This window comes from Candoia aspera, chromosome 3 (assembly GCF_035149785.1).
Source record: "Candoia aspera isolate rCanAsp1 chromosome 3, rCanAsp1.hap2, whole genome shotgun sequence".
NCBI classification, from domain to species: domain Eukaryota; kingdom Metazoa; phylum Chordata; class Lepidosauria; order Squamata; family Boidae; genus Candoia; species Candoia aspera.
In genome coordinates, this window is record NC_086155.1 from 102,754,070 (window position 1) to 102,766,398 (window position 12,329).

General features: G+C 41.6%; 1 protein-coding gene across 1 annotated transcript in view; it reads right to left on the reverse strand.

The window, feature by feature from the left end:
- The window catches only part of RGSL1 (regulator of G protein signaling like 1), a 46,918-nt gene extending 37,151 nt beyond the window's left edge, over window positions 1–9,767 (reverse strand). Inside the window, exons 1-6 of the mRNA XM_063299887.1 lie at window positions 9,755–9,767; window positions 8,909–8,991; window positions 6,757–6,831; window positions 4,238–4,367; window positions 1,810–1,914; window positions 211–372 (exon numbers count right to left, since the gene is read on the reverse strand). Coding sequence (XP_063155957.1) covers window positions 211–372; window positions 1,810–1,914; window positions 4,238–4,367; window positions 6,757–6,831; window positions 8,909–8,991; window positions 9,755–9,767 — 568 coding nt within the window. The remainder of the gene's footprint in view (window positions 1–210; window positions 373–1,809; window positions 1,915–4,237; window positions 4,368–6,756; window positions 6,832–8,908; window positions 8,992–9,754) is intronic.
- Window positions 9,768–12,329: the final 2,562 nt, after the last annotated feature.

The window sequence follows — 12,329 nt, forward strand, 5'->3', positions numbered from 1 at the left end:
AGAGAGATGTGCAGCAAGAGGAATCACAGAATGAATCAAGAGAGTTTCTCCTCCTGCAGTGAATCAAGAAGTGGTCCTTTAGGTTCCTAGGAATGTTGGACTGGTAGGTGATTTAATGAATCTGGTTATTTGATTCCTGCAGCTTTCTCACAGCATGTAGCTAGAAAATAGCTATTCTGACCCCAAGATCTATCAGTATATGTAACTTACCAATGGTTTTGTTACAGAGGGTGACAACTGTAGACCCCTCCTGCAAGTGGGTGACCATCAGGACCTGAATCAGTGACACATAGAGATCCTGCTGGGATTCATCTCTTTCATCAATCCCAAGTATCCTTTCTGCAGCAAGCCAGAACTTGGTGAGCTCTTCTCCTGTAGACATTAGGACAGAATGATTTTATTTTGCCACATTTGTAGTCCCCAGCAATACCTGGTAGCTAGCAAAGCACCTGAACATCTGAGAATTGCCACTCAATGTTTCCTTCTTTGCTTTTTTGAAAAATAAGATTTACCTGTCATAATTCTTGAATCCCCCACTGAACTTAAGTAAATATTCCTGCAGTAAAGCCGATCTTTGGGGTTGTGGTATCATGGAACCTCTGGTGAGAACATGGCATAGATGATAGTTCTATCTCTCTAGTCTGAGAGCTTAAATAAGGAAAGATATACCATTCATGAGGTGTGATGTAGTGGTTAAAGGAATCAGGCTAGAAACCAGAAGTCTGTAAAGTCTAGTCCTGGGTGACTTTGGGCAGTCACTCTCTCTCAGCCCTAGGAAGAAGGCAGTGGCAAGTCACTTCTGAAAACATTGCCAAGAAAACTGCAGGGACTTGTTCAGCAGTTGCCAGGAATCAAGAATGACTCAAAGCACACATTGGATACCACTTACGGATTGATCTTAGCCAAGGAATTCCCCACCATTTGTATAAGGAGGAGGTCTATACAACTTAAAGGAAAATGCTCCTATTAGGGAAATCTCCTGTCTGGAAGAAACATAACAGAATTCAAAGAGGGAGTAAGGAGAGGCCTAATGCTGGCCTTAGAGCAGGGGCTGACATGAAAGCACTCTCAGGCGGTGCAGTCCAAGTCTGCTTTATTCCCCTCAAGGAGAAGGCAAATGAACAGCCAAAGCCACCATGAAAAAAGCTGGTGGGCTGCTGTCTGCGCAAATGCATCCCTGGGTGACTCCCTCCACTCCCTCCCCCCCATGAAGATGTAATTTCTTTGGCTTCATTTAGTAAGAGAATGATTATGGCAATGAGTGTTACCATCTGCGGCATGGGAGAATTTGCAAGACTGATAAATGAATCAGAACTTGATTTTTAAGCATATTTCTTTAGTTAGCAAATCTGGATATGTCCATGCCATACACAAAGAATGTGATGTGACCCCTCACAGAAAGGAAGACTGAATGGGCATGGTCTTACCAGCTCCTTAATTGAAGGCAGAAGCATAAAGGAGACTGTTATAAGATAAGAGGCTGCCCTAATTTAATCAGACCAGTAGCCTGCCTAGTTTCATAGTAATCCCCAGCCTTTGTTTCCCTTTGGACATGGTGGCTGGGCTAGGATGACCCCTAGATGGCAGCAAAAGGTACAGCAAATTCTGACTCTTTGCTGACATCTAGTGGTTATCAATATTGTGGAGTCCTTGGTGCTCTCTGAGCTCTCTGAGCTTGTTGTTTGCTTACAGACATTTCGTTGTTCTTCATTCTTTGAGCTCAGGTTCCATTGATCTAGAAGAGGAACTGTTCAGCAATCTTTGGCCCTAAGTCTCTATAAACGTGATTTTGGGGGCTGCCCTTTCTACCTGCCATTCCTTGCATGAAGGACCGAAAACGCCACATGCCTCTGCTGCCAGCAATGCATTTCTCAAGCAGCCACTGATCAGCCTTTCTCCATCGCAACATCTCCGCTGCAAAGCAAAAGCAAAGGCAACGTCACCCCAGAGAAGGTTTTTGCAGGGAGCCAAGGGGAGTGGGGACCCTCCCCTGGGCTTAGAAATTGTTTGTTTTAGTACCAAAAGGGACAAAGTAGGAAAAAGCAAGGCAGGCCATCAACTGTGCTTCCTTTCTCTGCCTTTTTCCTACTGGAAAGGCCTGGAATTAGCTTCTACATCAGTTGGTCCAATGTATTTATTTAATTGTGCCTGCCTGTCCACTGAAAAACCATCATCTGCTTACTTCTATATAAATATAATTAATCCAGCTGCAGTGTTCAACTCTACTACCTACCAGTCAGTTAGTGCTTCAGATTTATAGAACCAAGAGCTTATAAAATGATGGAGGGCCCTGGGTAACAAGACCATCTGTCTGTTTTTAAATTAGTACTCTTTCATTGGAAAAGTCTGTTAAATGGTGATCGATTATATAGCAACTGAACAACTGTAATTTAGAGAGTGTTAGCCTAACTACACTTTTGCACAAAGCGTAAAGGTAGGCCGGCAAAATGTACAAGCCTGGAGCTGACTTTTTTTTTTCCCTTCAAGTCAGTGTTGATTCCTGGTGACTGCTGGACAAGTCCCTGCAGTTTTCTTGGCAAGATTTTTTGGAAGTGGTTTCCAAAAGAGAGAAAGAGGGACTGGCCCAAGGTCACCCAGCTGGCCTTGTGCCTAAGGTGGGAATAGAACTCATGGTCCCCCAGGTTCTAATCTGGTGCCTTAACCACTACGCAAAATTGGGTTTGTTGGAATTGATTTAGTGGCAGGTTTTTGGGGACAGCATGCAAAGTGTTGGAGAACTTGAACCAGATGGGTAGGGCTTATTGTTAACGTAACCCACAATTACTGCTAGACAAATCTAGTTTCTCTCTGTTGGTCAGGCCCATCTGGTAAATGGAAAACTGCTAAACTAAACAGGATCTGTGGCTCCTTAAGTAAGACTAACAACAAAACATCAGCATGGTCAGTACTTAGCAATGAAAGCTTTTTGAAGCATTTTATTGGGCTTAATTCACTTTGGCTGGGACAGCAGTAGAGATTATGGTTCTGTAATGCTTAAGACCATGTCGCGGTGCAATGTAGCACCTACCTGCAAATCTGGAAAGCAGACATGTCTTTTTCTAGACTCATGTGACAGCAAGGGCTAGGGTGCAATCCCAGAAAAAATTATGGCTGCAGTAAGGACTTGCAGTCAGGTGCTATATTCATACTCCTGCACGTTCTGAAGGTTCTTTTTAGAATCACATTCACTGCTCTTAATAGTGACCAAGGGCCTTTTATTACATGGCTCTATTAAAGTGATATCTACATGGCCTTTAGCTGGCAGAAAACTATATGGTCATAAAATTTGCTACCAATCCCTAACCTCACTCTCTTGTCCCTGTTCTAGCTTGCTATTGGATGGTAGAGTCCTGATTCTGGATATACAGGGTATGTTGAGTGAAGTCACTGGTTGAGCCATCTGCTTTGTTGCCTCCCTCTTTCTGAATGTCAACAGTTGCTGTAAACATCTGCCAATCAAAGCATTACGATTGAGAGATGTTTCTGTCAGATGGTTAGGCCCATTGGAGTAGCTATCTGTCACAACTTGGTACCTCCCTCAGTGCACAGAATAGCTGATCCATGGGGTGGAAAATCTGCCCAGTAAAATGAGGCAGATTCCCCCACTTTACTCAACAGCTCTTGACAATCAACTTGTTTTGACTGTGGCTTTAGCACAGTGCTAAATCCATGTTCAGAAGAAACCTGTTCAGCATTTAATCATTAGAGTGCTCCATAAAGTGAGATAAGTTCTCCTACTGTGTTGGGCAGCTTCCCATCTTGAATGAAATGTTCCATGGGATTGAGTGTGGGTTTAATTCTCCCCACCCCACACACATACACACAAATTGCTAAACCCACACTCAAAACAAGTCTGCCAGACAACTGATGGTTGGGCTTGTTTTGAGCGTGAGTTTAGTGGTCTTTCTATCAAAGAGGCAATTGAACAGCTCATATGTGAACTCCAGGAGGTAATGGGCCCTTTCATTCATTTCATTGCCATTTCTCCAGCAATCAGCAGCTCCTTGGCTTCACAGACTTCCATCAGGACTTCTCCCACTGGGATTTTTGAGCAGTAGTGCTGGTGTTACTGCCTAGGAGAGATCGTTGTTGGAGAAGTTCTCTTTTCCCTGGACAAATTCAGTGAAATTGTCCATCCTGCATCTTTGCCCACAAATTAGGTGGACAATTCCAAAACATTCCAAAAAATTCATGTCCTGCTCTATTTTATCTTTTCACATTTAGCCTCAATTCTCACCTGCCTCTGGAGAGCGGATAAAGCTGACAAGCTCCTCACAGAGTACATAGTGGAGAAACAAATTGGTTTTGCAGAAGAAAGGCAGCCGATGCTTCTCCATCCAATTCAACAAGCCTTTGTGCTTTGATACCTGTATGGTCCCCAAAGGAGCAATGAGACATTTTAAAATAATCTGCATGAGCCAATGATTAATGCAAGAAAAGAATCACCATTCTGGAATGCAGGGACTTTGGAGAACTTTCTGGTTTGTTTTCTAGAAGGAATGTCACCACATGTGAGTGATTATGTCAGAAAAAAGTATTAACTATGACTTCAGAAGCACTCAGTAGTCCTTCCCAAATTCGTTGTGATGGAAACCCAAGGGACAGGCAAAGAGAAAATGTTTGGAAGGTGGGGAAAATAAAAAAGTGAAGAGGCAATAAGGTCAGTGATAAAATGACAGGCTTATAATCATCCCTAGGTATTTGCATTGAGAACAGATTTTTTTTTTGTTTCAGATTTTTATTAAAATATACATTCATAGACAAGAGGTTGAGAGAAGAAGATAGAATACAAGCATCTAGTTCAAACCTATTTGTATCTGAGATTAAGCATACCTAGAGTATGGGCAGGTTCAGTAACTTCTGATTGTCATGGCAATGACACAAAATTTGGCTACCATTCTGCAGACTTCCTAATGCTGGTTATTTAGAAGTCAGAAGTTACTGGCCCTGACTATACTCTAAGTATGCCTAGAATAATATAAGAGCTGTAAATGGCAAAGAGTATGAATTAATAAATGAAAGAATGAAAAATAAATATGTTGTGTGTCTGTGGAGCTAAGGGAAAGAAGAAGGATATAATCTGAAGGAAGGTGGTCTGATTTTTATGGAGTGGAGCTGATTAATTTTATTTATTCTACTTGTATGCTGACAAATCAACATAGACAAATGGCAGTTACATAAGTGCAAGTAAAGTAGTAGATTTAATTATGAACAAAAGGGCTGAAATATAAATAAAATATTAATCTGCATTATCTAGAGAAAGAAATTTTATTGTATGCTTTTTATTTAAAGCAAGTGTATTATAAAATGAATAGACTTGAATTATTGCAAATGTGGAGCTGAAGGTTGGTTGCTGAATGGAAATAAAACACGAATGAGACTAAATAGAATGCTTAGTGAATGGCTGACCACTGAGCGGGGAGTAAGAAATATGTGATGTCCCCTGACTGATTAATGTATTTATGGATAATTATATAAGGAATGACTTTCATGTGAGTGCCTTTTGTGTTTTCAGCCTACAACGTAGCATCATCTGTATTCAGAAGTAGTACTGTTATTATAATATTTATATACTGCCTTTACTTAGTACAATTCAAGGTAGTTTATATTATGCTTCGACCTCCTATTTTCCCCACAACAACAACCCTGTGAGGTGGGTTGGGCTGAGAGAGAATGACTGGTCCAAAGTCACCCACCCGGCTTTCGTGCTTAGAGGAGTTTTAGGATTCACAGTCTCACAGTTTCTAGTCCAACACTTTAACCGCTACACCCAACTGACTCTCACATCTCAAACTGATACACATGGTTTGCAACAACCATTATATAGATTGTATAATGCTACAAGAAGTATGGATCTGAAAATTAATGTAATAAAGACCAAGGTAGCTGGATTCAGCAGGGAAAATGGAGAACAACTACAAGCTGTACACAAATGACAAAAAACTGGAGCAAGTAGATGAATTTGTGTACCTTGTTAGAATATTTACTAAAGATGGGAACAGGATGGTGTGAACTAGATTTAATGAATCTTATTTTCTTTTCCCTTATCGCCTGCCTTTATTTTCTTTAGTTTACTGCCTTTCTGGGCTTTGTATAAGCTTGATTAGGGTTACACTGAAAGAGAAAAACTTGATAGTCTACCCAGTCTAGGTATGTATCAAATTTCCTTTGTGAGGTGTTGGGCTGGACTTGATAATCAACAGCTGGAGTGACCATCCTGATTCTTGGAGACTTAAAGAGTATCCTGTCTCTGTGGTGAGAAATTACAGGACAGTGGCTCCTGAAATAATAGCACAGTTGCATGTTCCCTTAACAAAACAACATAAACGGATAGAATTTTGGACACCATGTTGAAAAAGACTGATTGTTAAATGCAGATAGTTCTGGGCTACATCAAGCAGTTTGTATAAGGCACTGGCTTATGTGCCTGCAAATCCCAATCCACACTGTAAAACATAACACACTTTGAAGAATTGACCATAAAATGTGGATATATTTCTGAGCAAGCATCTTCGTTCTGTCTTGATTTGTGGTGAGACATTTTTAATATTTAAAAACTTTGGGCTTTTAAACATTTTTTGGTACTTTAATCTTATGGAAAAGAATTACTAGCAATGATCATTATTAGTAATGATCAGACTACAAGCCTGTATAGAGGCTACATTTAATAAGCCACGTTCCCCAGACTTGGAATAAATCAGTGATGTCCATCCCCCAGTGCATAATTTCACAACACTGAAAAATCATGACATTTACCTGGTTGCATGGTAACTCTGGCCACAGGTACCATTGACGGGTTCTGTACATGAAGATAGGTGTCTGACCAAACACCTGCAGAAAGAGAGGAAAAGAGGGGGAGAAACAAGCCAGATTCATACATCTTGCTATGCCAAACCAGCCATATTATGCCTTAGCATGGTGTAGGAACCTAGCTGCATACAGGCAAGGCCTCCTTAGCAAAACTGCTGTTTAGTCTCACCAAGGATGGGCAACATGTGGCCCTTCAGATATTGGTGGACTGCACCTCCCATCATCATACTGGGTATATTGGCTAATGCTGATGCAATAACATCTGGAAAGGGTCACATTCTGTTTGGCTGTAATTAATTGAGACTACAGTGTGGACAAATGGTTCAATTCCCTCTCCCCACACCTTACTCCCAGAAATGCAATTAGCAACTCATGCTAATTGCTTGAAAAACATCAGGTTTGGGCCTAAGAGATTAAGGATGTTAATAATTTCAGGGCCCTTTCACAGAGTTAAGACATGGCTGTGCCACTGAGGATGCACCCAGCTGGAAGCAGTCTGTGCCTATGATCAACTTTCTTCTTCATAAGTGTATCTTTATACAGAGTTCCTTTTTCCACTATCTGGTTGATGCCATCTAGTGGGCATTAGGAGTTTTGCAGGCCAGATATGATAGCCCTACTATATTACACCTAGGATTGCAGATGTGCTAGTAACAATCAAGTGTGGCTGGTTTAAAACAGATTAGGGTGTATTCTTTAAAAATACAGCACATTTAGTGGCCCTGGTAATATAGAAAAATGAGCAAAAATACTTCATTATCCAAAACCTGTAATTGTCCACTTGTAAATTTTCATCAATTGTACTCCAGGTGAATAAGGAAACAATAGAGCACTTGACACGGAATTATGTATTTTTCCTTGTATGAGTGAAAAATGTCTGTTCTGTTATGCAGGAAAAAGAAGTGCATGCATTCTGAGAAGGATTAAATGTGGTCTCAGGTTCAGCAACTCCAACCACTGAGAATTTAAGTTGTTCCTTTTTAAAAAAAAAATTCTCATTAGAGTAGAGCTATGTTGGAATTATCAGGGGTCAACTCAGCATTGTCTCATAAGCATAAGGGGGTCTTTCGAGTAAACACATCTCTATTGTGCATGTGGGATGTCACATGGGTCACTGATTTCCACTTCCTCCTCCTCCTTGGATTTGGGGATTAACAATCTCCATTACCCTTCTGGCAGACCTGCAAGCAGGAGATTCTGCAGGATGCAGCCCTCATCCTTACATCTCGCTTGCACACAGACATTTCTATTCCACATAGAAAGGTGTCTACCAATAATGAATAAGTGCTTACTACTGTGAAGCTACTTGTATCCAGATCTACTGAATAAATGTAAGCTACCCTTTCTTCTCTTCATCTAACTACTGTGTGAAGACTGAATTTTATTTTCTGAACATAATTAAGCTTAATGTGCAAGTTTCTTTTTGGTTCACACTTCTACTTTGCAAGATTGTTGTTAGCTGCTTGGAGTTCTTTTATTAACCTTTAAAAACTCCATCAAACTAGGCAGTACTTGGCATACTTTTCTGGGCTCAGAAGCTAAGCAGAGTAAGCCCTGGTTTGTACCTGGATGGGAGACCTCCTGGGAATTCCAGAGCTGTGAGCTAGATGGGCAAGCTGAAAACATCCCGGAAGGAAATGGCAAACCACTTCCATCCTGCTGTTAAGAAAACTGTGTGCATGTGTCCATGAAATCACCATGAGCTGAGCTCATCTTGAAGGAGATTTTACCTTAACAAATCTGGGCTGAAAAATCTGGATGATCAGTAGGTGGCAGAAAAGGCACAGAAATCTCTAACTTTTTGCTGGCACCTAGTGCCATCCAGATATGTTTTATCCCAAATATAATAGCCATATACTTAAGCCTTCACTGGGGTTAAGTTTATGGCTGAACCAAAAGAAGAAAAAACCTCAGAATCTCTCCTTAGTGATCCTGCCCATCTGCCAGATTTTGTGTCATCATCCCTTCATAGTAAAAACAAAGAAATAAGCTTGGACCACAGTTACCAAATCTGCATAGCGCTGTGAACAGATATGACAGATTTTTGATAACTGGCTTATACACAGAAAATGATGCTTGACTCAAGAGGGAAACTTACAGGAAGATTCAGGAATGTGTTGAAGAAGTCTGCAAATATTTCATCTTTTAGCAGAACAGACAAATGCTTGCTGCCAATCAACTCTGCAAGAGAGTAAAAGCAGATGTGACATTAATGAGCAGAAAATGTGGACTGGGGCTGATATAATATCATTCCTTGGGATATTTGCTTCCACCTTACTACAGAGAAACTAGGCTACAACACTAAACTTATATACTTAATTTCCAGAAAAAGTACATTTGGGGCCTCAACTAAATTTACTGTTGTGGCAATTTGATCCTCAGACCAGAGAAATACACCCTGGAAGAAGTCACGACTATGTCTATCTCATCCTCAGCCTATGAAGTGGTAAAAACTTCATGTTCTGTCAGATCTTAAAGGTAGGCCAGGTCAGGAAACAGATTCCACAAGTTTGACTGGAATCATACTCTATTGTTACAGGCTATAGTAACATAATTCTGTTTCCTGGGCTTTGTTTATGTAACCATCATCTCTGCCTAGCTTCTGCAAGGTAATCTCTGTGGCACTCTTCACGTTCAGGTATAAGACTATACTCTCCGGCCCTCACTGTAGAGGAATATTGTAGTGGGTAAGATGAACTGATACCAACCCGCTGCTCATGGCTAACTGATGACCAGTTAATTAAGGAAATAGTAACTGAACCCATCTGGAGGGTCACTAATTGGGAAGACTGGCACATCTTTGGTTGTGGGGGCCATCCTTGATTCCAGATCTTCTCAACGTGCTGAGGATTGGGAGACAGAGAGAATCCTTTTCTTGCCACCTAGAGACTCTTTGCAGAAAGGTGGAATAGGAATATGAAGAGCAAATAATTGATCAACTCACTAGCTGTATTCATGCTGAACGTTTCCTGAAGCAGACTGTTCCCCCTGAGCATTCTGTTCCGTTACAATGCATTAGATCTCTTGTTGTTCCAGCAGGTTCCACATTCCGCCAAGACCCTTTCCTCCAATCAAGATTTTTCCAAATGTTTTCAGGTCATGTAGGTTCCACTTCAAGGGTTTTCTTATACACATTTCCTCTTCTTAGGTACCAGCCTTAACCCATCGCTGTGTGAGAGCAGCTCCCTATAGAGCCCACAGGGTCATGTCAGGGGAGGAGATGATGCCCTACAGTGGAAAAATCTCTTGTCTCATTAACCTACATTTTGGGTGGAGAGCCTTCCATGCAGATCTTACTTATTTATTCATCACATTTATCACATAGTGACTCTGGGCGGTGATACTTCAGTCCTGTTTTGTTTGGAAAAAAGGCACCTCATATATAATACAATATATCATACAAAAATAAGATTAAGCCAGACCTCCTACTTAAAACTAGCTGTGGAAAACCAATCCAAAATAAGACTTTTGTACCCCTAGCTGGCAAAGCAAAATTGCTGAAATGCATTCCTGATGACCTTCATCTGGGCCCATTTCCAGCGAAGAGGAACTGAGGAGCCTTATGACGAAGGTGAAAGAAGAAAGTGCAAAAGCTGGTTTGCAGCTAAACCTCAAAAAAACCAAGATTATGGCAACCAGCTTGATTGATAACTGGCAAATAGAGGGAGAAAATGTAGAGGCAGTGAAAGACTTTGTATTCCTAGGTGCAAAGATTACTGCAGATGCTGACTGCAGTCAGGAAATCAGAAGACGCTTAATCCTTGGGAGAAGAGCAATGACAAATCTCAATAAAATAGTTAAGAGCAGAGACATCACACTGACAACAAAGGCCCGCATAGTTAAAGCAATGGTGTTCCCCGTAGTAACATATGGCTGCGAGAGCTGGACCATAAGGAAGGCTGAGAGAAGGAAGATCGATGCTTGTGAACTGTGGTGTTGGAGGAAAATTCTGAGAGTGCCTTGGACTGCAAGAAGATCAAACCAGTCCATCCTCCAGGAAATAAAGCCAGACTGCTCACTTGAGGGAATGATATTAAAGGCAAACCTGAAATACTTTGGCCACATAATGAGAAGACAGGACAGCCTGGAGAAGATGCTGATGCTAGGGAGAGTGGAAGGCAAAGGAAGAGGGGCCGACCAAGGGCAAGGTGGATGGAGGATATTCTAGAGGTGACGGACTCGTCCCTGGGGGAGCTGGGGGTATTGACGACCGACAGGAGGCTCTGGTGTGGGCTGGTCCATGAAGTCACGAAGAGTCGGAAGCGACTGAACGAATAAACAACAACAACATTCCTGATGACCTTCATCTGGGCCCATTTCCAGTGGCATGTAGTTAATCTGCTGCCATTTGTGTTTTGCATCCACTTTGCTTCAGAGCTGCAAAGGCAGGTCAGAGGTAAGAGGCCAGATTTAGAGGCTATGCTGTGGCTGGGTTTGGCCCTGATCCCCAGGTTGCTGACCAATAACATGCCTGTTTGCCTTTGCATGTTTTCAGGGGGCAACAGCCAACTGCCTGCAACTCTAATATGCCAAAGCATGCCATCTCTCCCTGTTCTCTATGAGCGAATAATAAGACAGCTGCACTAACTGCCTGAATGGGAGAGGAAGCTGCCCATCCCTTGGCAAGCAGCCAACGGAGCCTGCTCCTGATCTATTGTTCAAAGGAGAAGAGCCACAGACCGTGTACTGCCCAGTAAAAGGAAAATAAAGACACAGCAAGGGAAGTGGGGGGCGGGGGAGGACTGAGAACAGCCCCCTAACCTCACTTCAGTGTCACTAGAAGTGCTCTGCAAAAACCTGCTTCTCACATCTCCAGGTTCAGAGAATTGAAGCAACCTAAATAGAGAAGAAGGCAGGGACTCCAATAATTCCTTAATATTTCTTGGTATGAAGTACAGTGTAGCTACAGGATTATATATTTCCATCTTCAGTATACATGTGTTTGTAGCTTGCTTGGGACCAGGATCTGTGAAAGCGAATCCTTCTACAAGGAGAGCAATGTTTGTGCTCTCCCTTTGTTGCCTTAGGCTGGCACTATTTAAAACAGAATTATAGGTTGCCTGGATCTTGGACTGATGTGGGAAAACATTTGTCTCATGTAGAGTATTCCTTGTGTAGAGTCTGATTTGTGTAGAACAGCGTTGGCATCTTATTCTAAGTTTTGGTGCTGGATTATTGATGAATCCTTGGCTTATATGTCAGTTGTGATCATACAGTATAAGGAAAAGCAATTAACAGCAATCCCAGTAATGCTTGCCAGGACAGGACAGGAAAGGAGAAGTTGCAAGTCAGGTAGTTTAACTCAGGAGATGAAGGAAGTCAGCTCATAAACAGATTCAAGAAAAACCACTAATGCATTTATACCTCAACAGGGCAAGGATGTGTTTTGTATTTGCCCAAGGAACAAAACTTACTTGCAAGATCTTTTTGTATTTTGACACCACTCTGAGTGCTTTGCAGAAGAAAGACATGTGTAGAAATATAAGAAGTGTCCAGTAAATATATATTTCTGGGTTATT